This window comes from Carassius auratus, unplaced genomic scaffold (genome assembly GCF_003368295.1).
Source record: "Carassius auratus strain Wakin unplaced genomic scaffold, ASM336829v1 scaf_tig00216332, whole genome shotgun sequence".
Lineage (NCBI taxonomy): Eukaryota > Metazoa > Chordata > Actinopteri > Cypriniformes > Cyprinidae > Carassius > Carassius auratus.
In genome coordinates this window covers 74357-87523 of record NW_020528515.1, presented here as the reverse complement: position 1 = coordinate 87523, position 13167 = coordinate 74357, and the positions used below count along the sequence as shown (strand labels likewise).

Sequence of the window (13167 nt, the reverse complement as noted above, 5' to 3'; positions counted from 1 at the left end):
ATATCAATTTATTATTATTATTTTTTGTATGGTTAACAGGATTCCAAAATACACAAGGTATAGACTCCTGTAGTGTGTTTACAGCACCACTCGCGCGCGCGCGGCGTCTCGCGCAGCAGAATCAATCCAGATCATTTCAACATAGACACATGTTCCATTTTCAGGTAAATGTTGTATTTCATAAACAGGTGCACGTCGAAACTGCTCTTTTCAAACAGATTTAATCTGGCAAGTGCGGTTTGGAATATTTAAATGTTGATTGAAAATTGCGGCTTTGTTTATCGACACTACAGTTAGCGAGCTAAATGTGTTTGTGAGGCCTAGCCATCACTTTCCTCTGGTGCTGATATTGAACAAGATGTAAAAGTTTCATGAAATCTATTACAGCCGAATGTCCTCAGTGAATACCTACTGTTTTGAGTTGAGTGTGGCCCAGATGTGTGTTATTAAACCTTTGGCCTTGTTAGCATGTTAGCGAGGCTGTGCTAGCACGTCAACTAAACGCACTGGGATCGCTTTAACTCACAAAGCTTTTTTATGTATTTCGTCACTCTGAGAAAGATGTTTAGAGGGCGAAAGGGTTTCTGTAAGATTTTTTTTTTTTTGCAGTTTTTTTTTTTGTAACATTGATTCTGCACTTAGCAGTTTGCATACTCCGAATTGGGAACATGTATAAACTGCTTCTAGGAGTGATGCATCTTTTTAGTTGTTAAAAAAATCTAAAATAATCAAGATTAAGATGTTCTTTACCACTGATCATGTTAGTTTTCGGTGTGCACAAGGACAATATTTGACCTCTGCATATGGCTACAGCATCATCTTTCCTTAAGACCCCTGTTTTCCTCCTCCTTAAGTTAGATCCCCCTAATTTATGACATGCTGAAAATGTATATATGTGTTATTTTGCAGTCTTTTGAGGATGACTGCACCCTGGAGGAGGAAGGGTTGGTAGAGGAAGAAGATGAAATTGACCAGTTCAATGATGACACTTTCGGTGCAGGGGCAATCGGTAAGGTTTTTGGACTTATAATGCTTCAATAGGTTTTGAACGTTTATGTTCATGCACTCATCTGTATTAAGCTATTACCGTTCCGAAACCGGTTTGAGTAGAAAAAAATACTGGTTAATAACTTTGCCAATAATGATAATAAAGTACAGCATTTTCTTTAATCAAAAAGAAAGAAAATAAACACTTGTGTCTTGATCAGGTAGCCAATCTTGCATCATCCTTTCTAGATGTTGACCAAATGTATTAAACAACAGAAAAACCTGTCAATGCTTTAAAGACATTAAAGTCATTTTTCAAGATATTTAAAAATGTTTTCAGCATGCATAAAAAAAAACACTACTCCTTTAAGTGTTTTGAGAGGGGGGAAAAACACCCTAAATTAGTAGGCTGTACGTTGCATTTTATTATTAAATTCAGAAATAATTTATTTTGCCCAGAGAAAAATGTTGGATCATGCAACTCATTGTGTCTGTGCAGTTAATCAATAAACCAAAGGTATCTACCATTTTAATGCTATTTCTGATATGCAGATGGCTTTAAAATAATAAAAAATTGTCCAATAAATATCAGCGATTGGTACATATATCCCTAGTCATAGAAAATGAGCCATAAAAGATGCATATATTTTGTCTCAAGGTAATGTTACATTGAAAAAATGCTTTCTGACTATTCTTTAATACGCAATTCAAGTTTATTTTGTATAGCGCTTTTTACGATGCAAATCAACTTTACAGAAAATGAAGTTTCTACAATATTTAGTAGTAGCTTCTCAGTGATGACTGTCAGTTTATGTGCATATTTCCAGAAAAATTCATACAAGACGTAGTCAACCAGACGATGGACACTATTAAGAGCAATTATTAGATGATGCAATCACACTTGTAGCAATATTTGTTAGTTCTGTGTGTTGTGTGTATAATGTCTCAGACATAGTAGTACATATAAGTCACTCTGGCATATCAGATTGTAACATCAGCTCATATGTTTTCCTCTGTAGATGATGATTGGCAGGAGGAGCACGCCCGGCTCGCAGAGCTTGATGAGCAGGTACGAGACGGACCACATGGAGCGGGCGACGCCTCCTCCGTTGACCTCCCTCTCGCAGGCGGCAGTGCCCACTCTTCGGCCCTCCCTCAACCCTCCTCTTCCTCCCGGCTTTACCCTGACATAGATGAACGGGGTGGCGATGACCTGGCGGAGTCGCTGACTCGGCTCATCTTGGGCTCGGATCCTGCTATCGCTGGAGTGGGCACCACCAGGTCAGACAGACCTCACCTTCCTCCGATGCTGTCCGGTCAGGCTCCTCTGCCCTCGGCATTAGCTGGACAGTCTTCTCTGCTGCTGAGCTACCAACAACAGCAGCAGCTCATGCGCAGAGGCCCAGCTCCTCTTCCACAGGTTTGTGTTTGTGTGATCCATCATTCGAAGCCATTTCTGATTTGATTAGATTGCAAGTCTGATTGTTAACATGAAAATGCCATCATCAGGGTGTGGACTGCAGCAGGGCACTTTAACAAACAGGTATTTTAAGGGTGTGGAAATATGATACATGTTTATCACATGTAAAATAGGGCTGCACAATTCATTAAAATAAAGCAAAAATAGTCTAATTATTGAATTGCAAATATATGTGCTAAACATTTCAAAGTGCAGTGTGTGTGTATGGTACTGTTATGAAGTAATATAATTTCTAAATGGTTTTCCTGAATGCTTTTATACATTAAAATGACAGTAGTAATATTTTTTGTTTAAATGTTTTATTTAGTAATAATCATTTTATTTGTAAGTTTTAATGACAATTTTTATCAGGAAAAACTCATTAAACTCATAAATAAATTATATAAAAGCATATTACATTTACTATGTGTGCATAGAATTATAACACTGTTATACAGCAGGTCCTGAAGCCTGGATTTATTAAACAAATGTGCATATTGCCATAGATTTAATAACCAAAAATTACAAATAACTTTATGTTGGAATTTGATGCATGGGTTTTTATTCTTCAGATTCAGTTTTAAGGAATCTACCCTCTCAAGTTTGATCCTTTTTACAATAAAGGGCAGTTAGAATTTGGGATTTGTTTTTTTTACCTTGTTTTATGTTTAGTCTTCTAGTGTGCACTAAAACATTGATAAAACAGTGTTTAAACATATGTAGGACCCTTCAGGTAATTTTAGTAGCATGCTTGGCTTTATTTTATTATACATCAACAAAAACAATGTGGATTTGTCTTACCTTACTGCTCTAAATATTCAGAATAAATGACCAATATTTCCCTTTTTCTTTCCCCCCATAGATAAACTCTCACAGTATTTGGGAAAACAGTATGGGCTTCAGTCCTGTTAGTTCTGGACTAGTCAGTCAAAAAGAGGTACAAACATTGTATGTGTGTGTGTATATACTAGCTTTCTCAATCTTACTTGATTGTCTTTCTGTGCTGTTCTCCTAAACTTCTTGATTAACTGCTCAGGACAAAACGCTTATGTCGATTATCAAAGAAGTAGGACTTCCTAACCGGCCTCCTGCACTCAGAGAAGAAGGGCGAGATTTGTCCGAACGGGTTCCGCCTCCTCGCTCCAGCTCACCTGTGATTGGAAGTCCACCTGTAAGGGCTGTACCTATTGGAACACCTCCAAAACAGCCCATGAGTCACATCCACAATCACCAGGTAAGATGTCATTCTTTTATGCTTTAGAATATTTACATTTATTCATTTAGCAGATGTTTTTAATCAAAGCGACTTACAAATGAGGACAACAGAAGCAATCGAAACCAACAAGAGAGCAGTAATATGACAGTGCTATGACAAGTCTCCGTTAGCCAACCATTTATTCAATGCATGAAGTAAAAGTGTTATAAAAACATGGTATTTTTCTAAATTAACCCAAGGATTCTTGAGTTTGCATTCAATATTTCTGGGTGATGCAATGGTTTAGATTGAACTAAAGTAGTTCATTGACTGTATGTTTCTTTTTTTCTTCAGAATAATCACCCTTCAGCCATTCACGTGAGAGCCTCTGTGCCACTGCGCTACCCTCCTCCCTTTCCTGAGCGTCTGTCCCCCAACAACCTCCTCAGCATCGCTGTGAGTCCCAGATCAGTTCACAATCACTCAACTCCAGCAGCCTGACAGTGGTGCTATAATACAGTGAAAAAAGCACGCTTCGGTGCCTGTTTGCTCATGCTCGAGGAGGCTCTCTTTAGGGGACATCTAATGTCTAAATGGCTTTTGGGAGAAAAACAATCTGGTATCATATCTATTTTGAAAGTTTTTGAACAGTATTGAAATGACGGACCCACTTTATATTAAGTGGCCTTAACTACTATGTACTTACATTTTAATTAATAATTTAGTACAATGTACTTATTGTGTACATACATGTTTTTACATTGTACTTATATAAAAAAAAAAAACGACATGTAATTACATCTGTGTTTAATTTCTGTAACTACATTTATAATTACACTGTTGACCCATACTTTACACCTTAACCCACCCTTAAACTTACCCATACCTCCAACCCCCTCCCTAACCTTACCCCATCCCACCTCAATAGCAGCAAAAGTGTTTTACAATACAATATGAACACAATAAGTACATTGTACTTATTTTTTATGTAAGTACATAGTAGTTAATGCCACCTAATATAAAGTGGGACGGAAATGACAAGCTATGATAAACCCTTTTCTTGCTCTCTCAGAACTCCCCGTTGTCTCATCCTCCGTTCCCTGCTGGAGTTGGTCCTGTTCTGTCTCAGATACAGAGAGCCCAGCTGCTCAACTCTCAGGTGAGTTAATGATATATACCTTTTAATAAGAGTGGATCTAGAGCTTCCATCGTGTCCTAATCTTGTGCTACGCTCTTCAGATTGGTCAGTTCCCACGTGGTCCAGCTCCTCCATTATTACAGGGAGGTGTCGGGGGTTTCAGGCCGTTCTTTGGGCCGTCTGGTCCTAGAATGGGTCCGCATGGGCCACCTCTTGGCCACGCACCCATCCGACACAACACCACCCACCTCCACCCGCAGCACCGCAGGATGCTCAACCAGAGGATGCAGAACAGAGGCTTGGGGTGGGAACCATCTGTCCTCTCTCTGAATGGCGCCTCACTTTGAAATGCCTCATGTAAATGTTTCTGTGTCTCTCATACGCTCAGTGATCACGTCGGAGGCAGAGGTGTTGGAGACAGGAGAAACAGAGATCCTTACAGCAATCTGATGACACAAAGAGAGAAGGAATGGGTAGCGAGAATACAAATGATGCAACTTCAAAGCACCGATCCGTATCTGGATGACTACTATTACCAGGTAATTACTCTTTTACCCATTCTTACCCCCAAAACTGACACATTTCAAATGAAAACCTTATTCTTGAAAGTGTAACTATTTTAGACTTTTAGACAAGGCTTTAAGACATAAGTTTGTCTACCATCTACTTATTTTTTAATTCTGCTGAAGCTTGGATTTATAGTATTTTTAATTTGAGAAACATCATTGTAAAATGTTGTGTAGATATTGCTAGTTCATAGTGGATATCAATTCTTATTTTGCAGAATTATTATGAGAAGATGGAGAAGCGTCAGGAGCGGGACCGAGACACCAGGAAGGAGCACACCACCAAACTCATCACTCCTCAGGTGGCTAAACTGGAGCACACCTATCGGCCAGGTACAAAACAACACTTGGGCAAAATCGCATTAAAAAAATGCCTGTCTTAGCATTCTTATAACTGCAGGCAAACCAAAAATGTCTATTTTGTTGTTATTGATTTAATTGTGCATTTCTGTAAGGTTAATTATTTCAAAATGGTCTGAATTGTTTGTGATTGTGTTTGTTTCACAGTGCAGTTTGCTGGCTCGTTAGGAAAACTGACTGTCTCCAGTGTGAACAATCCAAGGAAAATGATTGATGCCGTGGTGACCTCTCGCAGTGATGATGAGGTCAACTCACTATTCCCTCACCCTTTTACATAGACTATTTTTATAAACCCACTTATGAGGCTGTTTTTGGTTGCTTATGAGTGGACCCATGCAAAAAAAAAAGAAAGTGACAGATTCTTTCTAGTCCTAGTAATGCATTTTTCTTCATTAATAAAGAGTTTATTAAAAAGGTCCATGTTTTCATGGTACTGTTTCTTTGTACCAGTGTACTTTTTGTCATTTTGCAGGAAAAAAGAGAAAAGCAAGTGTGGAACAAAAGACGGCAAATCCTTTACACTGTGGAGAAGGTGAGAATAGAGTAAAGTGAAGTATTTTTATTATGGCTCAGGTAATTAATTAAAAAAAAATATTTATATAATCCTAAAAACTAAGGATTTTTCCTATTAGCTCAGTCAGTTTAGTTGTACAGATTTTTATTTTCCATACCAATTTTTTTTTTCTGGCCACAACTAAATAAACAAATAGTTATTGTTGTTTAGAAAGTTATTGTAATTAAACCAGTATTCCATTAAATGTACTAACAAGTATAATATATAACACAGTAATAACCTGTATGTTTTGTTATGCAGATGTACAGTCTACTATTAGAAGTGCAAGACTTTGAGAAGAAGTTCTTGCAGACCCCTGAGCACCAAAGAGATGCCCTGCTAGAACAGCATAAAACACACACGCTGCAGCTCTACAACTCTCTCCGAGAAAAAGAGTGGGACGACCGGTGAGTGCCACAGGAAGAGCCACACGAGTACAGGCACATGAACTAGCCTAGTTGAGAAATCATCTCATGATCATGTTTTTACATTTAGATTAAGTCATTTAACAAATGCTTTTATTTAAAGTGACTTAAAAATGAGGAAAATAGATGCAATCAATATCAACAATAATAATGTAAGTGCTTTGACAAGTTTCCGATGGACTAATGCAGTACGCAAGGATTTTTTAATGTAGTAAAAAAGTAAATAAGCCGTTAAAATAGAAATGAAATAGAGAGTGCAAGTGTTAGAGGGTCAAATGAAGATGGAAAAGTTGTGTTTTTAGGCGATTCTTGGAGATGCTTGGATTGAGTTGGGCAGGTCATTCCACCAGGAGGGAACAGTTAATGAAAAATTCTGTGAAAGTGATTTTTTGCATTTTTGGTAGCCAGTGCGAATTCATGAACAGAGGTGTGGCATGACAAGAACTTGAACAAGGAGTTGTGTAGCGTGTTGTGTCTTTTCTTATGTTGTTTAAAGCAAATCTGCAGGATTAGCAATGTGGTCTAAGAAATTCAGCTGATTTTGAAGTTAGGGGTTGATACACTTAGCTGGATGCTGAAATTGTGATGAAGTGATGGGTTTGTTGAGTGTCATCAGCATAGCAGTGATATGAAAAGCCATGTTTCTGAAATACAGAACCGAGTGATGCCATGTAGACCGAGAAGAGAAGTAGAGCTGTAACTAACAATTATTTTGGTAATCGATTAGTTGGCAGATTATTTTTCCAAACGAATCAATTAAGAGGATGAAAAAGCCCAATTCTTTAAAAAAAATTTTTTTTGGACAAAACACACTTCCACATTCTGCTCAATGTCCTTCAAACAAACATGCCAACTGAGTGATATGAAAACACACAGTGCTTAATTTATTAGATCACCTGTCATAATAAAGAGAAAACACAAATGGTTTAGGAATCTGTCAAAAAAAATAATAAATCTAAAAATATTATTATTATTATCACAAACTGAAACAACTAAATAGAATTTCACATAATAACAAAATAATAACAGCTTGCATTATTCCTGGCAGTATGTACTTGTTGACTGTAAGTGGGTATGTTAAAAAAAAACAACAACACTATAGCACTTGACAGTTTTTTCCTGCCTTTCTTTCATAGCTAAAAATGATTTTGGTAATCACCAATAACTTAGTTTAGAGCAGTTTAGTTAAGAAACCATACTTTTAAGCATTGTATAGTAAATAAAGCTTAAATCTCTGCATAGAAAATTGAAATAATTATAAAGATAATAAAAATGAATAAAAACAAACTGTGTTAACCTACAGGAAAGAGATATGTTCTGAAGGAACATACGTTCACTTTGATCACAGTCACGTCTTACTGTCATTTCTTCTGGCTTAGAAGCGTCTGATATTTATATTCAGAAAATTACTTGATGTTATCCCTTTACAATTCCTACTCCCATAACTCTTTCACTATTTTTCAATGCATTTTGTGCATAGAAAGTGCTGTATTTGATGTGACCGGCTTAAGTTGGGCGTTCACTGACTCTAGATAATCGGATTTATTATTTTCATTATCAATAATAATCTGTTTATCGATTAGTTGTTGTTGCCCTGAAGAGAAGTGGTCCAAGAACTGAGCCCTGAGGCACCCCTTTAGCTAGATGTTGTGTCTTGGACACCTCACCCCTCCAAGATACCTTGAAGGACCTATCTGATGTCTTTTTTTTTATATAAACAAGCATGTTAAAACAGCATAGTTTTGTGCATTAGTCAAGAACTGTGCGAAATCACTAATATTTGTATCAAATACTAGAAGTTTTGTGACCGTAACAGACCTACTTCCCACCCTTCTGCAGAGTGAGCGATGAGCAGTGCTTGATGATCATGTCTGTGCGAAAGGGGAAACGCCTCATCTCCAGACTCCTCCCCTTCCTGCCACAGCCCCAGGCTGCTGCTATTGTCATGGGAATAGCCAGGAACCTTCCAGCTCTGGCCAAGAAAGACAAACAAGACCAGGTACAGTCACAGACGAGTGAGTCTTTGTACGAAGAGAATGAAATATGTCCAGTTCTATAGGTTATGACTAGCACTAGGAAAAGTTTTCTCATTTGCATGTTCTCTCTGATAGGTACTGTGTTGGTTGGTAAAGCCAGTGACGACAGTAATCCAGTCCATGTCGAGTACCTCCCTCACTGATCTCCTTCAGGAGCTGCAAGGCAGTGAAGGACAGCTTCCCCTTGTGCTGCAAAATAAGGTATCACTGTCAAATTAGATTTATTCTTTAAATGGCAAACATGCACAGTGCTTTTTGTCAGACTTACCCAATGATGTTTCAGTAATGTCTGTGTTGTGTTTGTCAGTTTGGCGTGACGTTGCTCTATCTGATTCTAAGTGAAGGAGAGAGGATGCAGAGCTCCGATCCCAACTGTCAGCTCATGGACGATAACCGCTGGTGAGCATCTGTCTGTGTATTGTTATCTATTTTCCCTACAGGCATGCTTGGTATTCCACAGTTATTCATATGTGAAAGTGGCTAGTGTTGGAGTATTTCATCATGATTCGTAGGGCTGGGTTTTGAAACGAATTTTAATCAATTGAATATAGATTATTTTGGATCTATATCAGGTACACATGCCATATTTTAAGGAAAAAAAATATCTGAACTAATTCTGTAAAATATACATGAGTCATTTGGTACGACATACATTACTATAATATTGAAGGTTAATTTTAGACATATATATATATTTATTATATGGCAAGCTGATAGGAACTCTTGTTAGACATTTTTACATTTCTCTTTCTGAGTCTGCATGTTCTTCAGGTTTCAACTGATAAGTATGAGCATAATCATCATAAGTATGAGTAATGAGTTTATGGTCACCGAATATGGTTTTTCTGAGGTAAATGTGACGTTAAGTGACATTGTTTACAAGCCTTATTGATGTCTTTGTGTGGCTGAAAAACTGATTGAGCGATGACATGAGACAGGATGTGAATTGTAAAGTTGTACTCTTTCTTTTAACTTGCATTCGGAAGTATAGTCATGTTTATTTTGTGCTGAAACTAGTATTAAAGTGGAGGAGATGATCAGTTCAGGTCTGTTGAACTGAGGCGGTATAGCGATCTGTCTCTTCACATTAAATTATGTATATATCAGCGCCACTGCTTTTCAAGATATCGGCATCGGCTGTCAAAAAAAACACACATCCGTCTACCGCTAACTGGGATACAATGGACAGAATTAAAAATCGGAGACTTTTTTTTTTTTTTTTTTTCATAAAAAGTACCAAAGTACAGTACAAAGCTTATTGCGAAAAAAAAAATGTATTTGTATTTTTTATTTTTTTGATGGTAGGTAGGACTGCATAATGACAAATCGTAATTGTTGATTTATTCCCTTGAAATAATTACAATTGTCACAATTTACACTGAATGATGTTTATACCATTGTTTGATGCAAGTGTATGCCGTATTTTTATCTGAAAATAATCAATCTGAAAAAAACACTAACTAAAAACCTTTTAGTGCTTTTCTATAATATTAAGCCTCAAATGTCAACTATACGTCGGGTTGGTTTCATCTTTAAATTGTAATAAAATGTAAAAATATGAATGGTATTATAATGTTAAACAAAATGTAAAACAATGGAAAAACCCTTAAAGCTGCGGTAGGGAACTTTTGCCGCTCTAGCGGTTAATAAACAGAACTGCTTGCGTCTTGCGGAAGAACATCGTAGCCGGAACTACTTCTCTCTGTTTATGTCTATGAAGAATCACAAAGGTACTGGGTTACTCCGCCGCGGTACCCCCGAAGCAATCTAAAATAGTCCGAATATAAACACTTATTATAGGTGCACCCTAGTGATTCAGGACAAGCCAAAAACACGGTTTGGAAAATGGATTCATGGTGTACTCGCTTATTATGTTCATTTTTCTACATTTTGAACACAAACAAAGTTACGGACCGCAGCTCTGATTGGTTATTTTTTACCGGGAGTGACAGAGTTTCTGCAAATGGCAATAGGAGCACTGGGAGGAGCCAGAGGAGCTTGATTTTTTTCACAGATTATCTGTCTCATATTCTACTGTCAGGACATAATGACAGGTTTAACAAATATGTAAAAAATATTTTTTTACAAAAGTTCCCTACAGCACCTTTAAGATGACATGCATGTAGAAAGGAAAAAAAACTGAATAACATACGGGTAAGTGGACTTTAATCCCCAATTGTAATTGTGATTATAAATTTGATTAATTCTGCAGCCACTAATGGGGAGTGCCCTTCAATGTTCTGTCCATTAACTGAAAACAGGCTAGACTTCTCGATTCTTCGGATTTAAGAATCAATATCTTTCCGTGAATATAAGACTCTCTTTTTCACTATCTTTTTTTTTTTTTTTTTTTTTTTTCTAACTTGTAATGATTTGAGATTTGTCCGATTCTTCAAACCAGTTTTTTCATTCTGTTTGCAGGACTGAGTTGGTGTTCTCTGTGACGCGGGAGCTTCTGAAGGTCCCGTCCTCTGCGCTTTCATCTCCGCTGTTTACTCCTCCAAACCTAGTGTCCCTGTTCTCTCGATACGTGGACCGGCAGAGACTCGAGCTCCTGCAGGAGAAGTTACAGTGAGTTTGTCCTCTAAAACAATAGACAAGACAATAGAAATGATCCATGTTTATAAACTTTGCAACATTTAAGATATACAGTAGTCAACATTTGAAGTGGATCAAAACCTTTCATCAAAGCTGTCCTAAAACCACAGATCCTTCTTGTCTTAGGACAAATTTGATCAACTTTTTTGGATCCAATTCAGATGTTGATTACTAAATATATCTGTGTATATTTGTGATTTCTGTTATTTTCATTTTTTAATGTAATGAGATTAATGGAAATCACAAAAATGTAATATAAAAAAAAATTTAAGTACAAAAAAAGCTGAATTTTTATATATAATATTATAATTTTTACTTTCTTCTTTTACTTAGTATTTTAAATACACACTATATATAACATTGTACTTATACACACAAAATATACCATCAGTTATACACTACTGTTTTAGAGCGATTAACATTTATGTGCATATTAAATGGTAGTTATTCATTTGTATATTTAATATATGCATGCATGCTTGATCAAAGTAAGCATTTTTGCAACTCTGTAATCACAAATATATCATGATTATTCAAATTCGACCAGTCCTAGATTGTTTGCACATAATGTTTGGTTTTTGTGCTTGGTGTAAAGTAGATGTGATCAAATAAAATAAAGGAACGAAAGAAAGATATCAGGTTATTTTAGCCTTTTATTGAGACTGACTTGTCTTCCTTTTCTTTCAGGATCACAGCCGTGTCCAGGTAGAAGTGTCTTCAGATGTGGCCGTTGTTGAGAGACTGGCTGTTAATGTATTTGTGAATGAGCAGTTTTATGTGTGATATGTTTTGGAGGGTGAGGTCAGGTCACTTTTCCTTTCACGTTATAAGAGTCACAATAGATAGGAATAATGTTTAAATGGTTATAAACTGTTGTCCATAGGTTTGTCAATAAAGGCGATCAGGTTTATGTATTTTAGCTTCCATTAGGGTCAGCTCTGAACAGCAGAGCCAGGAAAGGGAGGTTTCCCTTTAAAATGGCTCGATCATGACAACATCCAAACTTATTTATAGACACATAGATTTGAGGAGAACTCTGCCGTTCATTAATATCTTAACTTTCTTATACACTGCAGCTAGTTGTATGTTTGCAAAAGAGTGACTGTGCAAGTGTGTCTGTGAGTTTAAATGAAGGTTAAAACAAAGGTATTCTTCATTTTTAAAGATCTTGACATGATGCCTGTGATACACATGAAATTAAAACTTTCTATTATACAAAGATTGGTGTGTTAGTGTTTTGATCTTAGCAGGGTTTCTCACACACCTGGACTTTTCTAAAATGAAAAGTGAACTTCCTCCCAAATTCTCATTACTATTTTGCATTAGATGTATTTTACATACTAATTTCCTTAACATTCTCAACAAAAAAAAAATTCAAAAAAAAAAAAAATTCTGCAATTTCACACCCAAGAAAACGTATCCTCATCCAACTTCATCTTCAAGAAGAGACAAAAATTACAAATTTACACCACCATCATGAACAAAAATCACATTCTTAATAAATGTATTTTTCCCTTATAGTGATCCTTTCATTGTGCTTTATATTTTTAGGCCTGTGCAGAGTATGCATAGTTTGTAACCTTGAGAGAAGCACTGTCATCTCACACACACAGATAAACAGCTGATTCTCTTAAAAGGCATAATTGTTGTCAACAGAGAATATTTCTGTCCCTTTTGTTAAGACCCAACTAAGATTATTCAGTATTGCTGCTCATTTCTTATCTGTCTCCTCTTGCTCTTGACAACTTTATCTGCTTGGTTTGAAGAAACTGTTTGGGCTGTAACAATAAATAGGCTTTAGTTAAATACTATACATCTGTAAGTATTATTGTGGGGGAAGAAATGCTATT

At 36.6% G+C, this 13167-nt stretch overlaps 1 protein-coding gene across 1 annotated transcript; it reads left to right on the top strand.

Moving 5' to 3' along the window:
* Window positions 1–36: 36 nt before the first annotated feature.
* On the top strand, window positions 37–12536 carry LOC113097575 (protein PAT1 homolog 1). Its single transcript, XM_026262815.1, has 18 exons — window positions 37–164; window positions 910–1009; window positions 2007–2407; window positions 3309–3383; window positions 3483–3680; window positions 3996–4097; window positions 4714–4800; window positions 4881–5083; window positions 5168–5318; window positions 5564–5678; window positions 5853–5950; window positions 6178–6237; window positions 6520–6665; window positions 8523–8682; window positions 8795–8920; window positions 9027–9118; window positions 11141–11290; window positions 12005–12536. The coding sequence occupies exons 1-18, from the start codon at window positions 150–152 to the stop codon at window positions 12024–12026; spliced, it is 2301 nt and encodes a 766-aa protein (XP_026118600.1). The 5' UTR covers window positions 37–149; the 3' UTR covers window positions 12027–12536.
* Window positions 12537–13167: the final 631 nt, after the last annotated feature.